Genomic DNA, 16,432 nt, shown 5'->3' on the forward strand with positions numbered 1-16,432 from the left:
ATGACAGGTCAGTATGAACTGAATGCACCTCAGCGTTGCCAGACGTACAATAATTATCGTGTTTGTACGATAATTTAGCCCTCTGTATGATGTACGATCAATAATTTCAAAAAAGGCTAAATGTACGATAATTTGACAATTTCGTGTGGTTGTTACAGATCTACCCCAGTCTGACAGTTATTTGTAGACCCTAAATGCATCTTACATCATGTGACGTTTCCAGCCAATCATAGTTTGAGTGTCATTCATCTTAGAACGACTGACAGCCAATCATGCTCGTAGGAGCTCAGACAGTCAGGAAGTCTCTCGTCGGTTCAGAGAAAAATGAGCAACGAAAGAGAGGACAAGGACGAGGGTGAGCGGGAGCCGAAGCGGAGGGCTGATACATAAATATTGCAAGGGGGTCAACACAAAAGAACCTCTCATCGTGACCCTTAAGAGGCTCCAGAGATTAATGTTATGAAGTTATCTTGAAGAAGATGTTAATTTGAAGACTACTCTTTTGAGAAAAAGTTAATGTCTAGAATAAATTTCACCAAGTGAAGTCAGATGACTATTTATCTCTTTCTATCTCTCTCTCTCTCTCAGTGTTCATGAATACTGTTTCAAAATAATAGCCTTGAGGTCTCATGATGACCTGTCATTTTTTTTGAAGGGGGTTTAGTATGTAACACAGGTGAGTCAGAGCCTGGAGCTGCTGATCAAACGCTGATGATGTGGGGCAGGGCGATGAATGTCCACAAAAGTGCCTGTAGGACACCAAACAGAGTGATCAATTGTGACTTCCCCCAACAATAAGACAGTTATTTTGATCATTATACGTTTTTTTGATTATTTTGTCGGAGGTACGATAATTTCCCCCAAAATACAATAATTTTTCGACACCGGAACGATAATTTTATATTTCCCATCTGGCAATGCTGGTGCACCTTAACTGTGTTTTTAACTCTAAATGATTTTTCTTCCACTGATTTTTTTGTTTTTTTCACTATCAAAATAATCCCTCAATATCCAGGGTTGGGTCCACCAAATATGACCAAAGTGACAAATGAGAGAACGCAATTTATTTGCATGCAGACGTCTTCTCAGGCTGCAGCATATGTCATGGATCATAGAGGCTGTCGCGTGCTTGTGTTTGTGCTCGAGCACCAAGCGTATCACGCTTAAGCTCACCTCTGTGGAGCCAAAGAAGAGAAGTGAATTGTGCCTGAGCACGGCACACTTACAGTCACGCTGGACTTAAGGTTTGAAGCTTGCTTGGGCACGGTGTGGATGGCCCATGTGACTGTGCTGTGAGAGGAATTGCTGCGTGAGTGAGGAGGATTGCCATAGCCTCTAAATCCAGAGAGCTGCTCAGTTACTAACAGCCTGCATGGTGCAGCCACGTGTAACGTTACAGCCAATCACTGGTGGTATTATCATCTTGATTATGTGATTAACCCGTTGGGTACCAGAACTTAGCACCGAAAGATGAGGCATGTACACTTGGTACTACCGAAGCCTTTTGGTCAGTGCCATAAAAGAACTGGCTGCCTTTCTACCAAACAGGCCTGATTGGTGGATTAGAGCAGAGATGGTTGTCCTTCTCTCTACACAGATGACCTCTGGAGCTCTGACTGATGAACCATCAGGTTCTTGGTCACCTCCCTGACTAAGACTCTTCTCCTCTGATCAACCTCAAAGGCTGTGAAATCTTATGTACATGTGATGTCTTAGTTTTACATTTTCAAAAAAAGCTTTCTCCACATTGTCATTATGATGTAAATAGAGATTTTTCTGTTTTGTGAGATGAATCCATGTTCAGTACTATGTCAACAGTCACATGGTCCTGACTTTTTCTCTGTTCCTCTGTCAGGCACATGGCCGTCCCTTTGCCTGTAGGCGACTGCGTCTTCAGCCTCAGCTGGCTTCTCCCTACCTACTTCCTGTTTGCGGTGACCTACGACGTGCTGCAGACGCTGGCCGAGGTGGCTCATTACCTTCACTTCTACCACTTGGAGGAAGCACACTACCACAATCTGACTGAGAGTTTACCAGCAGCTAACGTCTCCACACTGCTCTGATCTGTGAGCAGACGCACCACTCCCAGTTCAGCGTGCCACAAACGGCGTGCCGAAAACAGCGTGCCAAAAACACATCTGAATGTTAGACAGTGCTTTTTACTTTCATCTCTACATACAGCACCAACCTCCCTCCTAAAGATGAACAGTCACGTGTTTTACTTCCATCTTTCAAAGACACCAAGTTTGCATTTTTTTCACTTTGCTGAACCATTGTTTTGTTTTTGACGACCATCTTTTTTTTCTCTTAAGCATTTGTTCCCCACCTGTTCCTTTCTTTGAAAGCCTGACATCATGAGGAGCCTGAGGATTTTCCCATCAGACACTTGGGCTTGGCTTTATTACAGTGTAAGTGTAGAAAATCCAGAAAAGGCCATTTTAGTTCAGGATGGAGATAAATCAGCGAAGTGATGTTTAGGTTGTCTATAGGTTTTCATCAACTGCACTGTTGTCTTCTAAAAACAGAAAAGAGGGCTTTAAAAGGGAAAAGTGCAATCTAAAACACCTGGGCTAGTGGTTACTTGTACAGACTAAAATTTTGTTGAAGTGTCCATATCGTGGGACACATCAGTGTAGCTTAAAATAGTTCAACCTCGCATAGAAATTATACCAGGCTGTTTGTAAACAAGATGATTTTCTGGTTAATTCATTGACTGTTGTGAAAACAGGAGGGTAAAAAAGGTTTTTCCTCATCAGTCTGTTAAAATCAGAGAAAAAGCCCCAAAGTTAAAGGCTCTGTGAGGACTCTCTCTTTGCCGTTTATTGCAGTGACACCTCTGGTCAGAATTGGTACTGCACACAATCACCCACTGTCGAGATGATGTGACTATTGCCAGGGTCTGTGTTTTTTTTTGGATCTTTTTAACTCTACTTTCATTTGTTCAAGACAACTTTTCCCAAAATGCAGAGCAACAAGGTAAATTACAATATACAATGGTAAATGGTGGAGCCATGCAGTCCACTCTGTATACAGTCAGTGGTGCTGCCGCTGCAAGAACGGGGGGTGGGGGGGTGCGACTATACAGAGTGTGCTCATCTCTGTGCTTGCCTGTGTTTGTGTGTCTGATACTGAGAGTAGAGGTGAATTGTGAAGATGTGACCAAGTGCACAGCTTCAGGACCACAGGGCAACTCTGCCCTTCAGCCAAGTAGGACACTTGTGCTACTCTCTCATGCGGGGAACACTCACACGTACGTAATTTTATGAACTCAGCCAGCTGGCGCACAGCAAAATATACTTCTTACGAGACCCCCCAAAGTTTTGAACTTGAGGCTTCCAGGGGGTCTCTTGTGTCAACTTGAGGGTCTAGCTCTTTTAACCTTTAGCTCATGCTCTATCTCTCTCCTGTTTGTCTTTCGTCCGCTCTTCTGTCACCACTCTCTTCTCACTTCTTGGGAAAATCCAGCCCTGACCACAGAAACTGAGAAAAAGAATGTAGAAACATTCTCTTTCCTTGGTTTTAAACCTCATGTATGACGTCCTCACAGGGCCTTTAAAGAGTTTCTGACTCTGACCTCTGGGGTTGTAGAAATGTAAATATTAAAAGTTTTAATGAAATCTTTGAACACTATGCTGGGTTAGTTACACAGCACTGTGCATAGTATTAACTTAGTTAAATAACATTTTTTGCTGTATTCACTTTAACTCTTGAACTTTGCACCATGAACGGCTTCTACGGAGACAATCCTGCTGCAGTGAGCCCTCCGAGTGTGAGGAGAGGAGTGTGTTTGTATTTCTTTCCAGCATGATCTATTTATCCTCCTAACCAATGAATAACATATGAAGTTCAACGTGTCTGACTTCACTTTCTCTGGTGTTTGTGTCAAAGCACAGCTCACGCTCTGTCGACCAGAGCTGATCCAAAGCCATGTCTGAGCTCTGCTCTGGAGGACTACTGTGAATCTTTGGACCGGATGGACTCTAATGCAACATGTAATCTGACTCATCTAAGGAACAAACGCTCCACATGAAGAGATCTCAGCTGTGGATTCAGGTTTCATTTGGCCTTTTTACGAACAAGTGCTTCTCTGGCATCTTCAGTATCTACAGCAGCATGCTGCTTCGGTTTCTTTCACCTGCTTCGTAGCACAGAAAGCACAAGCATGAGCTCGTTAGCATGACAGAAATCATTGATTTGTATGTTACTTATTTTCACATGATTTCAACTTGAATGTCACAGACGTACGAGTGTTATTACATGATGTTAGTAACGGTTTACACACACACACACACACACACACACACACACAGAAATTAAAACTCCAGACTCTTATCAAAATAGACTTTATTCTGGACTTTTTTGTTTCACTGATCGGACTTTAAACGTTAACAGATGGATGTAAGATGGTGGGAGAGGAGCTGCAGGGCTGACTCAGCTAATGCTCACATTAGCTCAGACAAACTTCACGATAGAGACCAGAGAATGGTGCGAGGGGGGTCATTAACTAAACCTCAGTGATGAAAATTTTAGAAAATTTTAAATTTGAGACAAATTTTATGGCGGGAAAACAGGAAAAGGAAAACCCTGACAGGTCTTCAAGAAAGTTTGCTCAGGAGCAGAGACGTTCTGCAGGCAGATATTGTTTTTTGTTGTTTTTAACCATGACTGAAGCTAAATTAAAGCTGTCACGGACCCCCACGAAAAATATTAAACTTGGTTTTTCCTCAAACTCAGCTGTCAGGATTCCCGAGGTTTTGATCTGCCCGCACTGCAAAAAAATTAAATCATTTTCGTCTTAAGTAAAAATCGTCTTGTTACACTCAATATGAGCCACAGTCAACTTATGATTCCAGGAAAATGTTGTTTTAATCATTTAAGAACAAAAAAGAGGTCTAAATTGTTTGTAAAAAGTAAAAAAAATTAAAATTAAATTAAAACGAGACAAGAAAAATTTGCTCAAAAATTTGCACGGAACTAGAGTAATGTCTTCATAATGAAGTAATTTTTCCCGTGTTCCATTGGCAGACTTTTTTTTAACTTGTTCCCATCATTTCAGACCTCATTTTTCTGGAGTGGTCAGGTAAATGTGGCCCGTATTAAGTCTATAAAGGCATTTTCTATTAAAAATAAGACAAAACACTTGATAAGATTACAGGTTTTTGCGGTGTGTTAGTTGGGGAAACTTTTTTTTTTCTCCATCCCTGGGATGATAATAATCTGCCTCAGATTAAAAATGCATAATGGGATAATTAATGACACATTCTCTCTTTCCTGAGTGTTTCTTAACTCTTAACACTCCTCCTGTCTAAACAAACCATCATGAAACCAGGAATGTACGGAGAAAATGTGTGAGGGATCCGATAAGTTGGTGGAAAGCGTTCAAGAAGATATAGTTTCAAGTGATTTTATCTTATTTTCAGTAGAAAACATTTTTGTAGACTTAATATGAGCCACATTCACCTGACCAGTCCAGAAAAATGTCTTGTTTCAAGTTATTTGAAAACAAAAATGAGGTCTGAAATGATTGGAACAAATTAAAAAAAGTTTTTTTTTCTTGTTCCATTGGCAGATGTTTGAAGATTTCAGGTTATTTTGCATACTAAATATTTTGAAATGATAAAACTCTCTAAGAAACTGTGACTATTTGCAAAGATATATTTCAGCCAAATGCAAAACGTGATCCCAACGTGATCTCAACCTCCCCTTTAGTCTGAATTTGAGCTCCAGCCGGTCTGTATCTGCCTGCAGAGCTCCTCAGAGCTCTGGAAAGAATCCAAACGGTGTCAGCGACGGGGAAAGAAGGCAAAGCAGAAAACAATTTGAGTCTTGGCTTGATTGAAAAATACAATTTTATTCCATTCAAAGACTTACTTCTTGAACTGTCTTTAGTGTAAGCCAAGAGGAGCTTCAGGAGAAAGGATTTCTGGGACAAAGCCTCCCCCAAAAGAAAAGCAAAGTGAAACATTTCTTTATTCAAACATGGACAAACTTTAGTGGTGATCTGCTGCTGGGGGGACGTCTCTCTCCCCGGGTAAAGGTGCCTTCAGAATGACAGCTCAGCCTGTCGCAGAGCCTTACATTAACAGGGTCAACCTCCAACGTAAGAAAGAAACATTGCTTGGAATTGACAGAACAGGTCAATTAACACCGCCAATAAATCATCAATTCACATTTTTTCAAATCTACAAAGAAATTACAAAAATGTAACTTTAAATTTGTCTCGAAAGAGTATAAAATGGCTCGTCTTTGAGGAACCTCAGAGTCAAACGTGAGCAGGGTTTTGGAAATGAAAAATAAGGAGCGTGAGAGGGCTGATGAGTCCTTAAACACTGAAACTGTTTTGGTTTGACCTTAAAGTAGCTTCGATGAGTTTTTTTGATCCCTTTACATCCTTCTCTTTTCAAACAGGGATGGAAAAAGTAAATGTAGTGTGTCTCAACGAGTACACATTGTTTGAAGTTGGATCAGCCAGTAAGATTCAACAGAGGGCAAAAGTACACCTTTAAGAAAGCAAAGTGTTCTGTTCTGATGACAAAACGCAGATTGTGATCATCCTCCCTTCCTCTTCCTTCCTTCTTTAAGACAGCCTGTTCACAAATTAACAGCAAACTTCATAGCTTCTCTAAGGTTAATGGAAACGACTGTGTCAAATATGATTTGAAAATAATAAGCGCTCACTTGTAGTGGTTTACCTTTTTTTTTACAACAGTTTTAGAGCTGATATCTAACTGTCTCAAGCAGGTATTGTTTTGAATGGTACAGTGTCTCACATCCATTTGTTAAGCTTTGTAACGAATCAATCGACTGACTTGGCTTTCCTTAAGTCCTACATTGCAAAAAACTGAAATCTTATCAAGGGTTTTTGTCTTTTTTTAAGTAAAAATTGTCTTATTATACTCGATATGAGCCACTTTCAACTTATCAATCCAGAAAAATGTTTTGTTTTAAGTTATCAGAGTACAAAAATGAGGTTTGAATTGCTTGTAACCAGTAAATAAAATCTGCCAATGGCACAAGAAAAAATTGCTTGAAAATATTGTGTCTAAAAAGGAATTTTCTACTTAAAATGAGACAAAAACACTTGATAAGATTTCCGTTTTTGCAGTGTAACAAGCAAATGAAGCAGGTCTGAACAAATGGTGGGTAATGAGTTGATTAATCGATGCATCGCAAAGTTTTCCCGCCCAAGTTGACGTCGATTTGGCAAATAAACTGAAGTGATTCACCTCCTGCAAAAACCTAAAATCCTATGAAGTGTTTTTGTCACATTTTCCAATAGAAAATGTCTTTTTAGACTTAATAAGAGCCACATTCACCTGACCAATCCAGAAATTTTTCTTGTTTTAAGTTGTTTAAAGACAAATATGAGGTCTGAATTGCTTTTAACGTGTTAAAAAGATCTGCCAATGGAACAAGAGAGAAGTTACTTGTATTAGAAATTATTCTGGTCCCAAGCAAATTTTTCTTGTTCCATTGGCATTTTTTTTTAACTTGTTTCAAGCAATTCAGACCTCATTTCTGACTTTCAATAACTTAAAACAACACATTTTTCTGGACTGATTGGTTGAATGTGGCTCATATCCAGTATAATAAGACAAATTTTACTTAAAATAAAACAAAAACACTTGATAAGATTTCAGTTTTTTTGCAGTGTCCTGTTTGTAACTTGTGTTGTATGGACGGAGGTCACACGAGAGCAAACAACAACAAAACAGCAACCAAAGCAAGCGGCAGCAGCATAAATCCAGCTCCTTCCACTTTTCACTCTGACGTTTGCAAGTTTCATTGCTCAGAAACGTGAGGTGACATCACATTCGTTCACATGAGCAAGAAAACAGTCATTTGAAAAATTTCAACTGAAATGCTATTTTTTTTTACATTTCTACTTCTTTACTCAACGTTAAAGCATTTAAATGATGACGGAATCAAATCAATATCAAATTGCAACCTTAATGACTAAAAGTGAATCAAAACGTGAAGCTCTTAGCAGCGCCCAGCCTGGTCTGTGAGCAAATGCAATAGGAAACTTTGACAAAGACGTCAAACAGAACCATTTTAATCTGGTGAGAGATTATCTTCCCTAACTGACTGACATCCGTCCGTAAAGTCTCACACGACCCTCAGAAAGAAACCACAAGGGACTCTCCCTGATGCCAACAAACCCACGGTAAGTATCGTCTAATAAATGCGTTTTAATCGCTTTGAAGGGAGAAATTTAGGTGAAACTGCCCTTTACTATGGTTTATGTTGATGGGAAACAGTTGGATCCATCTGCAGTTAGTTTACTGATAGATCCAAACATCCACAGAGAGAAAAACTCAAATCACCAAGGTTATCTCTGTCTCTAAAGCCTCTCAAACTCAAAAAACTGTGATGATCACAGGCAGCTCAACACCTGAAGGAAGACTCAGCTTATATTGTTCTATTTGTGCTTTTGTTCTGCTGAATCCTGCTGGCTGAGTACAGTTTCGACTTTGTTTCAGGATAGAAATCCTGAATCTATGGGTTAAAAGGAAAGAGTACACAAATGATGTGTTTTTAGATTGTGGTTGTGTGTCAGAAGGACGCACAGAGAGGTATCCAGAGTGTGTCCTCTGGAGACGACGACACGTGAATTACTGCATTTTGAAGTCAGCTCTCTGACCCGCTCCTCTATGAGAAAGTACTGCAAAAAAAAAGCAACAAACAAGGTGTGCGACGACGTTTTGAAATCATGACGAGGACACAGCTTGGGTTCAAGTCTGAGCGTGTTTGTTTGTATTTTTCTTCTCCAATTAATAAAAGTGGGACGTGGCCAGCCCCCGCCCCTCCCCCAAAGATAAAAAATATAAAAACATTAAAAGAAGAGATCTGAAATTTAAAAAAACTAAGTGCCATCCTATATTACGGTGGAGAAGTTGATATGTCTGCACAATGAGATCCAACTAGTAACAAAGATCAACACTTTTTTCATTGTTTTTCATTTTGATGATGATGATGAAGATGATGATGAGCATGGTTTAAAGATCAAAAAAGCAAAATAGCTTCCAAATTTTGGTACATATACGGATCTGTGACTTTTTTTTGTCTGAGTTTTTTCTTTTTTTCCACTGCGTCCCTTCTGCTTCTCTGGAAGAGTCTGCACAGATAGAGATGGGTGCCGCCATCCTCCTGTTTATCCATCCGTCCATCTGTCTGTCCGTCTGTCCTGTTCATCCCTGTGTCTGGACCTGCTGTGTCGGGTGCTTGCTTTCTGTTCCTGTTTCCTGCTTCCTGTCTGTCTGTCGGTGGGCGGGGCCATAGTCGTAAGCGTGAGCAGTACGCAGGGCAGGCAGGGACAGTCATTTGGCTATGTACACATTCATGGTCGGTCCATGGCTTCCAACAAACAGCAGCACTATTTCCGAAGGTCTAGTACACACACCTGAGGCAGAGGAGAGACTGAGCTTTATGGACTGAAACACAACAATCAGAAGAACAGAGCTACGTTTGAACTGTTGACTTACAGATCCGTCTGACGCACTGGCTCCCACTTTGTCCCCCGCTGCATTCCAGCAAACCTCAAAGATTCCCCCTGTCCCTCTGTAACTGTGGACTAAAGCGCCCGTCTGAAAGGAGGACAGACAGCGAGTGAGGAGGAGGTTTAAAACACAACATTCAACCCACAGGTAAAAAAAAATGCACAGAGTCATTTACAAATGATTAACTGCAGTAATAATCCTCCACCACTAGGGGGCAGCAGTGACCAGTTCCTGGGCCTGCTGAGTCTGTGTCCAGAATTCAGTGTGGTGTTAAAGGGAATGCTTTTACTTTATTTCAGAGGTGGTCTTCACCTGCTGTATGACATTTTTTCATATTCATGTGCTTTCTGACCGAAGTGACAAGGATCTACATTTATATTCCATACTATGGAGGCATATTGCATTCACTTGAAGAAAACAAAAAACAACTCAAGTTTTTCAGAGTAATTTATTCTTCAGTTTGTTTTTTGTGGTAATTAATTTTGTTTTTCTGGTTAATTTTTTTTTTTTTGGTTTGTTTTTTGTTATAATTATTATATTGGTTTGTTTTTTTTGTTATAATTATTTCTGTTTTTATGATTATTTTTTTGTGGTAATTAATTTTGTTTTTCTGATTAATATTTTTTTTTAATTGGTTTGTTTTTTGTTAATATTATTTCTGTTTTTATGAGTAATTTTATTTCTGTTTTCAGATTATTTTTTTCCTGTTTTTGGATTTTTTCCTGAAGTATCGAAATACTTAGAAATCCCGCGAGAACCTCAACCTGCTGTTTTTCAAGGTAATTTTTTTCCTCCTGTTTGTAGGAGTAATTTTTTTTTCCCTGAAGTATCGAGCTATCGAGCTAGAAATCCCATGAGAACCTCCAACCTGCAGACGACTGAGTGTGGTGGCTCCTGTGTCCCGCACGGATCAGAGATCCTGTTCGGTATATTTATGCCTTCTCCTCAACTTTCTACCGGTCCGTACCAGGTCAATAAAGGTAAGGTATTAGCCACACACAGGGTATGATACCCTTGTTATGTTTTCGACTACTGACCGGGCTAAGTATTTCGATACTTCAGGCAAAATTACTCCGAAAAACAGGAAAAAAGTAATCTGAAAACAGAAAAAAAAATTACTTATAAAAACAGAAATAGTTATAACAAAAAACAAACCAATAAAAATATATTAATCAGAAAAACAAAATTAATTACCAGAAAAAACAAACTGCAGAATGAATTACTCTGAAAAACCTGAGTTGTTGGTTTTTTTCTTCAATTGAATGCAATACGCTTCCGTACCACCCAGCTGTTTTTATTTATTTATTTATTTATCTATTTATTTTACCATGAATGGTGAGATGCAAGACCTCTCTTATAAGGGAGTCCTGTCCAAGACAGCAGCACAAGAAAGTTCAGCAGTAAAACAAGGGCACAAGCTCATCAGGTGATCCTTGATCTTAATTTTAAAATAGTCAAAGCTGACATGATTGTCTAGTTTCACATGGCTTTATAGCTCAGACCAAGATGAAGGAGCACAAACACTCAAAGCTCTTTGTTCAGAGACAGCCTTCTAACTGAAAAAGTAATTATTCTGTCAGTTTGCAATTTGGTACAGGATAATCTAGTTAAAAAGCAAATGTCTGGAAACGACGGCTGTGTTTTTATTGTACTCAGTCTGAGTATCATGTACAGGGTATCTGCTGGAATCCTGAGGTTAAATTAAAAACCTTTTTAAGACTTTTTTAAAAACCTTTCAAAAAGTCTTAAGACCGTATCACGACTTAAAACTGTTGTCAGCAACCGATCTTTGACAGAAGTTTGCATTTTAACATGAATGAGGTAAACTTAGAAGGAATAAAGCTTGGAAGAATAAATGAAACTAAAGGCAGGTTCATTGACATTCCCATTCCCACAAAAAGTAACAGCAGCTATTTCAGGCCAACTTGCAGAAAAAAAACAAGAATTTATTTAATAATTGTCAAAATTTAAGACATGTCCTTGAGATTGAGTTATTTGCTTTCTATCAGCGCTACATATGGACGGCTACAGACGTATAAACTGAGTTTGTTGTCACATTAGCTTAAGGATATGTTGGGCTGCTAGCACTACGTTTAGCCCGTACCTCGCAAAATTACAACTTTGCTTGTTGTCACAACAACAGCGCTACGTAACTGTTTTAATAAATACATTATCTCATTGTGTTGTATCCAGTAAAAACAGTGATCTGAACAAAGAAAATTTGTTCCTAAACAACTGAGATCAGGGGAAGCTTTCTCGACATCTTAAGAATCTAAGATCTCCAAAAGTCTGAGACATTTTCTCAGGAGGCGTGAGAAACTCTTATGATCTAGAGAAAAATATTTTGAGATGCTAAAGCTTTTTCTAGATCCTCACACTGGTCTGTGATGAGTGTGACGAGCAGGATGATCATCCAATCACCAGGTGTGGTTACTTTTGAAGGTTCAGACCCTGAAAACATTTTCCAACCTGATGGACTGTTTCTGTGGAGGATATATGGAACTGTCTGTCTGGCGTGTCAGATTAGTTTGTAACAGTTGCAAGGAGAAAAATAAATATCCATGGATACGTTTGGAGTCAAAGCTTCAATACCAGTAAAATTTAATACACTAAATTAATACATTTAACATCACCATTAAGACTTTTTAATACTTTTTAAGGGCCTTAATTTTCCCACAACTGATTTATCAACTTTTAATACATTTTATGACCCCGTGGACACCCTGATGTAGTGTTAGTATTAGGCATGAGAAAGCTGTGGCTCGAGGCTCACAGCTGTGGTGTCAGGGTTAGATCCCCCCTGTCCCTCTCATCATACCTGTGTATTCCAGATGTGCACACATTTGTCGAAGGAGCCACTGGCCAAATGCCGACCATCAGGACTGAAAGCGACGCTGTAGACCGGTTCCTGGTGTTTAGTCAGGGTATGGATACAGATGCCCCTCTCCACGTCCCAAAGACGGACTGTGGAGTCAAATGAAGCACTGCAGGAGGGACAGAGGGACAGACAGGGTCATGAGGAGGCCTCTCCAAAGTCTTTGACATTCTGAGAACAGAGGAAGCCTGGGTTCAGTTAATGATGCTAACCTGGCTAGCATTAGATTAGCACTGGGATTGTTGGTTCCAGGGCCGGTGGGACTCCACTTGATGGTGTAGATTTCTTTACTGTGCGCCTGCAGGTCATGGACACACGAGTCCTGCTTCATACTCCAAATCTGAAGACACAAAAATGAACAATTTTGACGTTCCTTTGTACACTTCCCTATTGGTTGAACTGTCCCTTTATCTGAATTCCCACTCATAGTGAACGCGCTTGTCCTCCCTACATGACGAAGCATTTTCAGGTCAAGGGTGTCAGTGACAGCGATATTAATGACAGAGTCAGAGCAATATTTCAGCAGAGCTCACTCCCAGCTCACCTTCAGCGTCATGTCGTCTGAGCAGGAGGCTAGCAGGTTCCCTGTGGGATCCCACTTGATTGCATTTACTTCATTCTGGGAAGGAAAAAGGAGAAAGTGGGTGAGTGACTGAACACTGCAAAGACTTTGTGTGAAAACATTTATTTTTCATTTATATCACTGAATTCTCTCCAAAAGAAACTATTTCAAATGAATCTAAAACACGTTAGCTACAGTGATAAGCAGTGACAGCTTTTCATGTCCTCTCCACCTCTCAGACCCTTCAAAGGTCATACATGAGTAATGAGGACGTGCAGACAGCACTTACTGTGTGTCCCTGGAATGTTTTAATGGGTCGGTCCTGTCCCAGTTTACAGACATGGATGCACATGTCTGTACTACAGGAGGCGAACGTGTTGTTACTCTGCCAATCCACGTCTAACGCTGGAGCTGCAGGACACAGACGAGCAAATGTTAACAACAGTACACCTGAAGACGTGAAGGTGAAAAAAAGAGGAGAGAAAATGTACCTGAATGGAAAGGAAACTGTTGTTTGGCTTCTCCTGTATGGGCGTCCCATATGATTGTTGTCTAGTAGAGAACACATCAACGTCAGTGCTAGTAAAGACTAAACCACATAGATTACCATCAAGCTCTGAGAGGAAACAGCAGCAGGTTAAAAGCTCTCTGTTTACCTTGTCTACTCCTGCACTGAGGATAAAATTGCCTTTTTTATTCCATTTAAGGGCAAAGATGGGGCCTTTGTGTTGGCCAAGTGTACTGGCAAGATTTCCTGTGAAGCAAAACACACACACGGGGAAAAAAAGTCAGACAAATACAATTACAATGACAACGTTAGATTAAAATGTACATGAACATTTTCTGTCTAGTGCTCAGACCAAACCAGTCTTGTCTGTAAGGTTTCACTAAACTACATTTGGACTGTGCATTTTGTCTGCATTCTACAGACTCAACAATTCTTACTGCTGTCGTCTTTAAATGGATGGATTTATCAGGATGTGAAAATATGGTGGCTCAAAAAACACATCAGAGGACACAAGATGATCTCACAAGATGAGATTAAAGTTACCCACATTAGAGACTGCACAAGCCTCAGTGTTTTAAACGTAAAGTGAAACTGTGGCTCTAGAAAAAAAAATGTGATTACTGATTTAAAGTGATACTCTGGGATGGAACAAGTTTGGTCCTATCACAAGGTTTAGGGCAGAAATTACCCCTACAGCAGTGATTTTGTGCAGCAGAAGCCCAGAGCGCTCGCACCAAACACCCCCTCCCTGCTCCTCTGCTGGTTTCCTCTGCACTCAGACGGGACGATATTTTACTTGACCAAATACACAAATAAACGAATAAAGGGACTCCCACCGAAAAAAATCTGATATGGGTCTGCATTCACGCTTTATTTAGAGAATTTTCAGCGCGTTACTTTCAAACAAAAACACCGCTAAATAAGGCTCTAGTTCTCATCGTGTCGTAAAACGGCGCTACCTCCGCTGCAGAGCCACAGCTGGCTACGAGGCGCTCGCCGCTTAGTGTATCAGTCCACGCGCACAGCGTGCCAGATATAAACAAATACAGGTAGTCTGCCAGGATGAAGAGACACAATGAAAACTAGAGCCTTATTTAGCGGTGTTTTTAAGTGAAAGTAACGCGCTGAAAATTCTCTAAATAAAGCATGAATGCAGACCCATATCAGATGTTTTGGGTGGGAGTCTGTTTATTTGTGTTTTTGGTCAAGTAAAATATGGCCCCGTCTGAGTGCAGAGGAAACCAGCAGAGGAGCAGGGAGGGGGTGTTTGGTGTGAGTGCTCTGGGCTTCTGCTGCACAAAATCACTTCTGTAGGGGTAATTTCTGCCCTAAACCTTGTGATAGGACCCAACTTGTTCCATCCTGGAGTATTACTTTAAGGCCAATCCCAAATGTAACCCTCAGCTCTTGGTTTTGCACATTCATGACTCGTGAAGTGGTGTCCCAATTCTTCATAAGATTCAGGTGAAGAGCTACACAGCCCTTGACACACTGACAAACCAGGACCTCTCTTGAACGAGGGGTATGACAAATTTCCCAGGATATTGCCTTTTAAAACAAACAAAAAAAATGGATATCCAATCCTTTGCTACTCCACATAAATATGAGCCATCTTCTTAATTATTTGTATTTTTGTTATAATGATCTAGCTAACACTGCTGTAATAACAGCTACAGCTAATAATAGCTACACCAATGTCAGACCAGAGTGACAGACTTACAGCAAACAGTCTTCACTACAATGAACTGCAACTCATGAATAATCAGACAGATAAGCTGCATTCAGGAGCTGCATCAGCTACATAAGCAATGATAAGCTAATGTTTCTTAGCCTCTGAATTCTGCAAGGTTAGCTAAGTGTTAGCTTTCATGGCTAAGCTGTCTCATCACTCATGTAATGTAGTGTATAGTAGTGAAGTCTGTCTGCTGTGAATGTGTCGCCCCAATCTGACACGGGGGGAATTGAGTCTCTAAAAGATGTGTTTTCACCCTTTCCACTCGACTTTCAATCCAGAGGGCCAAAGAGAAGAGGGGAGAGTGACAATTGGGAAGGTCCTAAATCCCCTGAATGCATCAAACTAAAGACGGTGAACTGTAATTTTAAATGTTTTCTTATAGTGATGACCTGTTATTGAGTGTGTATTGTTTTTAATGCTAGTAAGTTTGTTTTCATCACTGTATTGTATGTTCTTTTACATCTACCTGCCCAGGGACCGCCAATAAAAATAGCTTTACAGCTAACTCTGGCTTAACAGTTTTCTTTTGTTCTGCATGGTCCCTGTCAATGAAACAAATAAACTAAATTCAAGTTATAAAATTATTTAGAAAAGACAAATTTTGGTTCACAAAAATAGTTCTGAAAGCAGGATCAGAAATATCTGGGTCTAAAAATGTTGTTTGCTGGTAAAAATATTCTGGACATGAAAAACAACAATCCTGAGCATGCCAAAAAAATTATCCTGACATGTTTTCTCCATATTGCCCACTAATGTAGATAGGGATGGGTACTGAATTAGGTACTTTTATAGGTACTGACCGAATTCTGTCAAAAGTACCTGGTATCAATTCATGTAGAACCAAAAGGTACCATGTTTAGGTACCTAAATGCATCCTTCTGTCTGTGAGGAAGTGGTAGAGTAGGTGATTTTCCATGCTGGACACGAACACAGCATTTCAAGGTTTTAAATTGAAGAATAAATATGTTAAATGTTAAAAAACATGAGATTTCATTTTCAAACAAATTGATATATTATATCACATAAACACAAAAAAAGTACTGAAAATGGGTACCGTTGAGTACCGGTACCAATTACCAGGTACCGGGCATCGGTATCTTATCGTTTTCGAATGTGAAAGGTACCCATCCCTAGATGAAGAACATGTTCCTTGGTCAGATGTAAAGTTTGCTGATGTTTGTGCAGTACGTAACACTGCATAAAACTGACCACTGATCATCTGGGATCAGAGACACCCAAGGGACAGGTGAGG

At 40.0% G+C, this 16,432-nt stretch overlaps 2 protein-coding genes across 2 annotated transcripts in view; one reads left to right on the forward strand and one right to left on the reverse strand.

Annotated features, from left to right (window-relative positions):
* Positions 1-4,344, forward strand: part of LOC141788590 (uncharacterized) — a 110,833-nt gene extending 106,489 nt beyond the window's left edge. The window contains exon 18 of the mRNA XM_074667480.1: positions 1,856-4,344. Coding sequence (XP_074523581.1) covers positions 1,856-2,063 — 208 coding nt within the window. The 3' untranslated portion in view covers positions 2,064-4,344. The remainder of the gene's footprint in view (positions 1-1,855) is intronic.
* The window catches only part of tbl1xr1a (TBL1X/Y related 1a), a 65,235-nt gene continuing 53,130 nt past the window's right edge, over positions 4,328-16,432 (reverse strand). Inside the window, exons 9-16 of the mRNA XM_074667481.1 lie at positions 13,594-13,691; positions 13,429-13,489; positions 13,227-13,348; positions 12,920-12,994; positions 12,588-12,715; positions 12,319-12,484; positions 9,486-9,587; positions 4,328-9,403 (exon numbers count right to left, since the gene is read on the reverse strand). Coding sequence (XP_074523582.1) covers positions 9,377-9,403; positions 9,486-9,587; positions 12,319-12,484; positions 12,588-12,715; positions 12,920-12,994; positions 13,227-13,348; positions 13,429-13,489; positions 13,594-13,691 — 779 coding nt within the window. The 3' untranslated portion in view covers positions 4,328-9,376. The remainder of the gene's footprint in view (positions 9,404-9,485; positions 9,588-12,318; positions 12,485-12,587; positions 12,716-12,919; positions 12,995-13,226; positions 13,349-13,428; positions 13,490-13,593; positions 13,692-16,432) is intronic.

The sequence above is a fragment of the Halichoeres trimaculatus genome, unplaced genomic scaffold, assembly GCF_033239565.1.
Source record: "Halichoeres trimaculatus isolate MK-OKI-2021-1 unplaced genomic scaffold, fHalTri1.1 fHalTri1_scaffold_4, whole genome shotgun sequence".
Classification (NCBI taxonomy): Eukaryota; Metazoa; Chordata; class Actinopteri; order Labriformes; family Labridae; genus Halichoeres; species Halichoeres trimaculatus.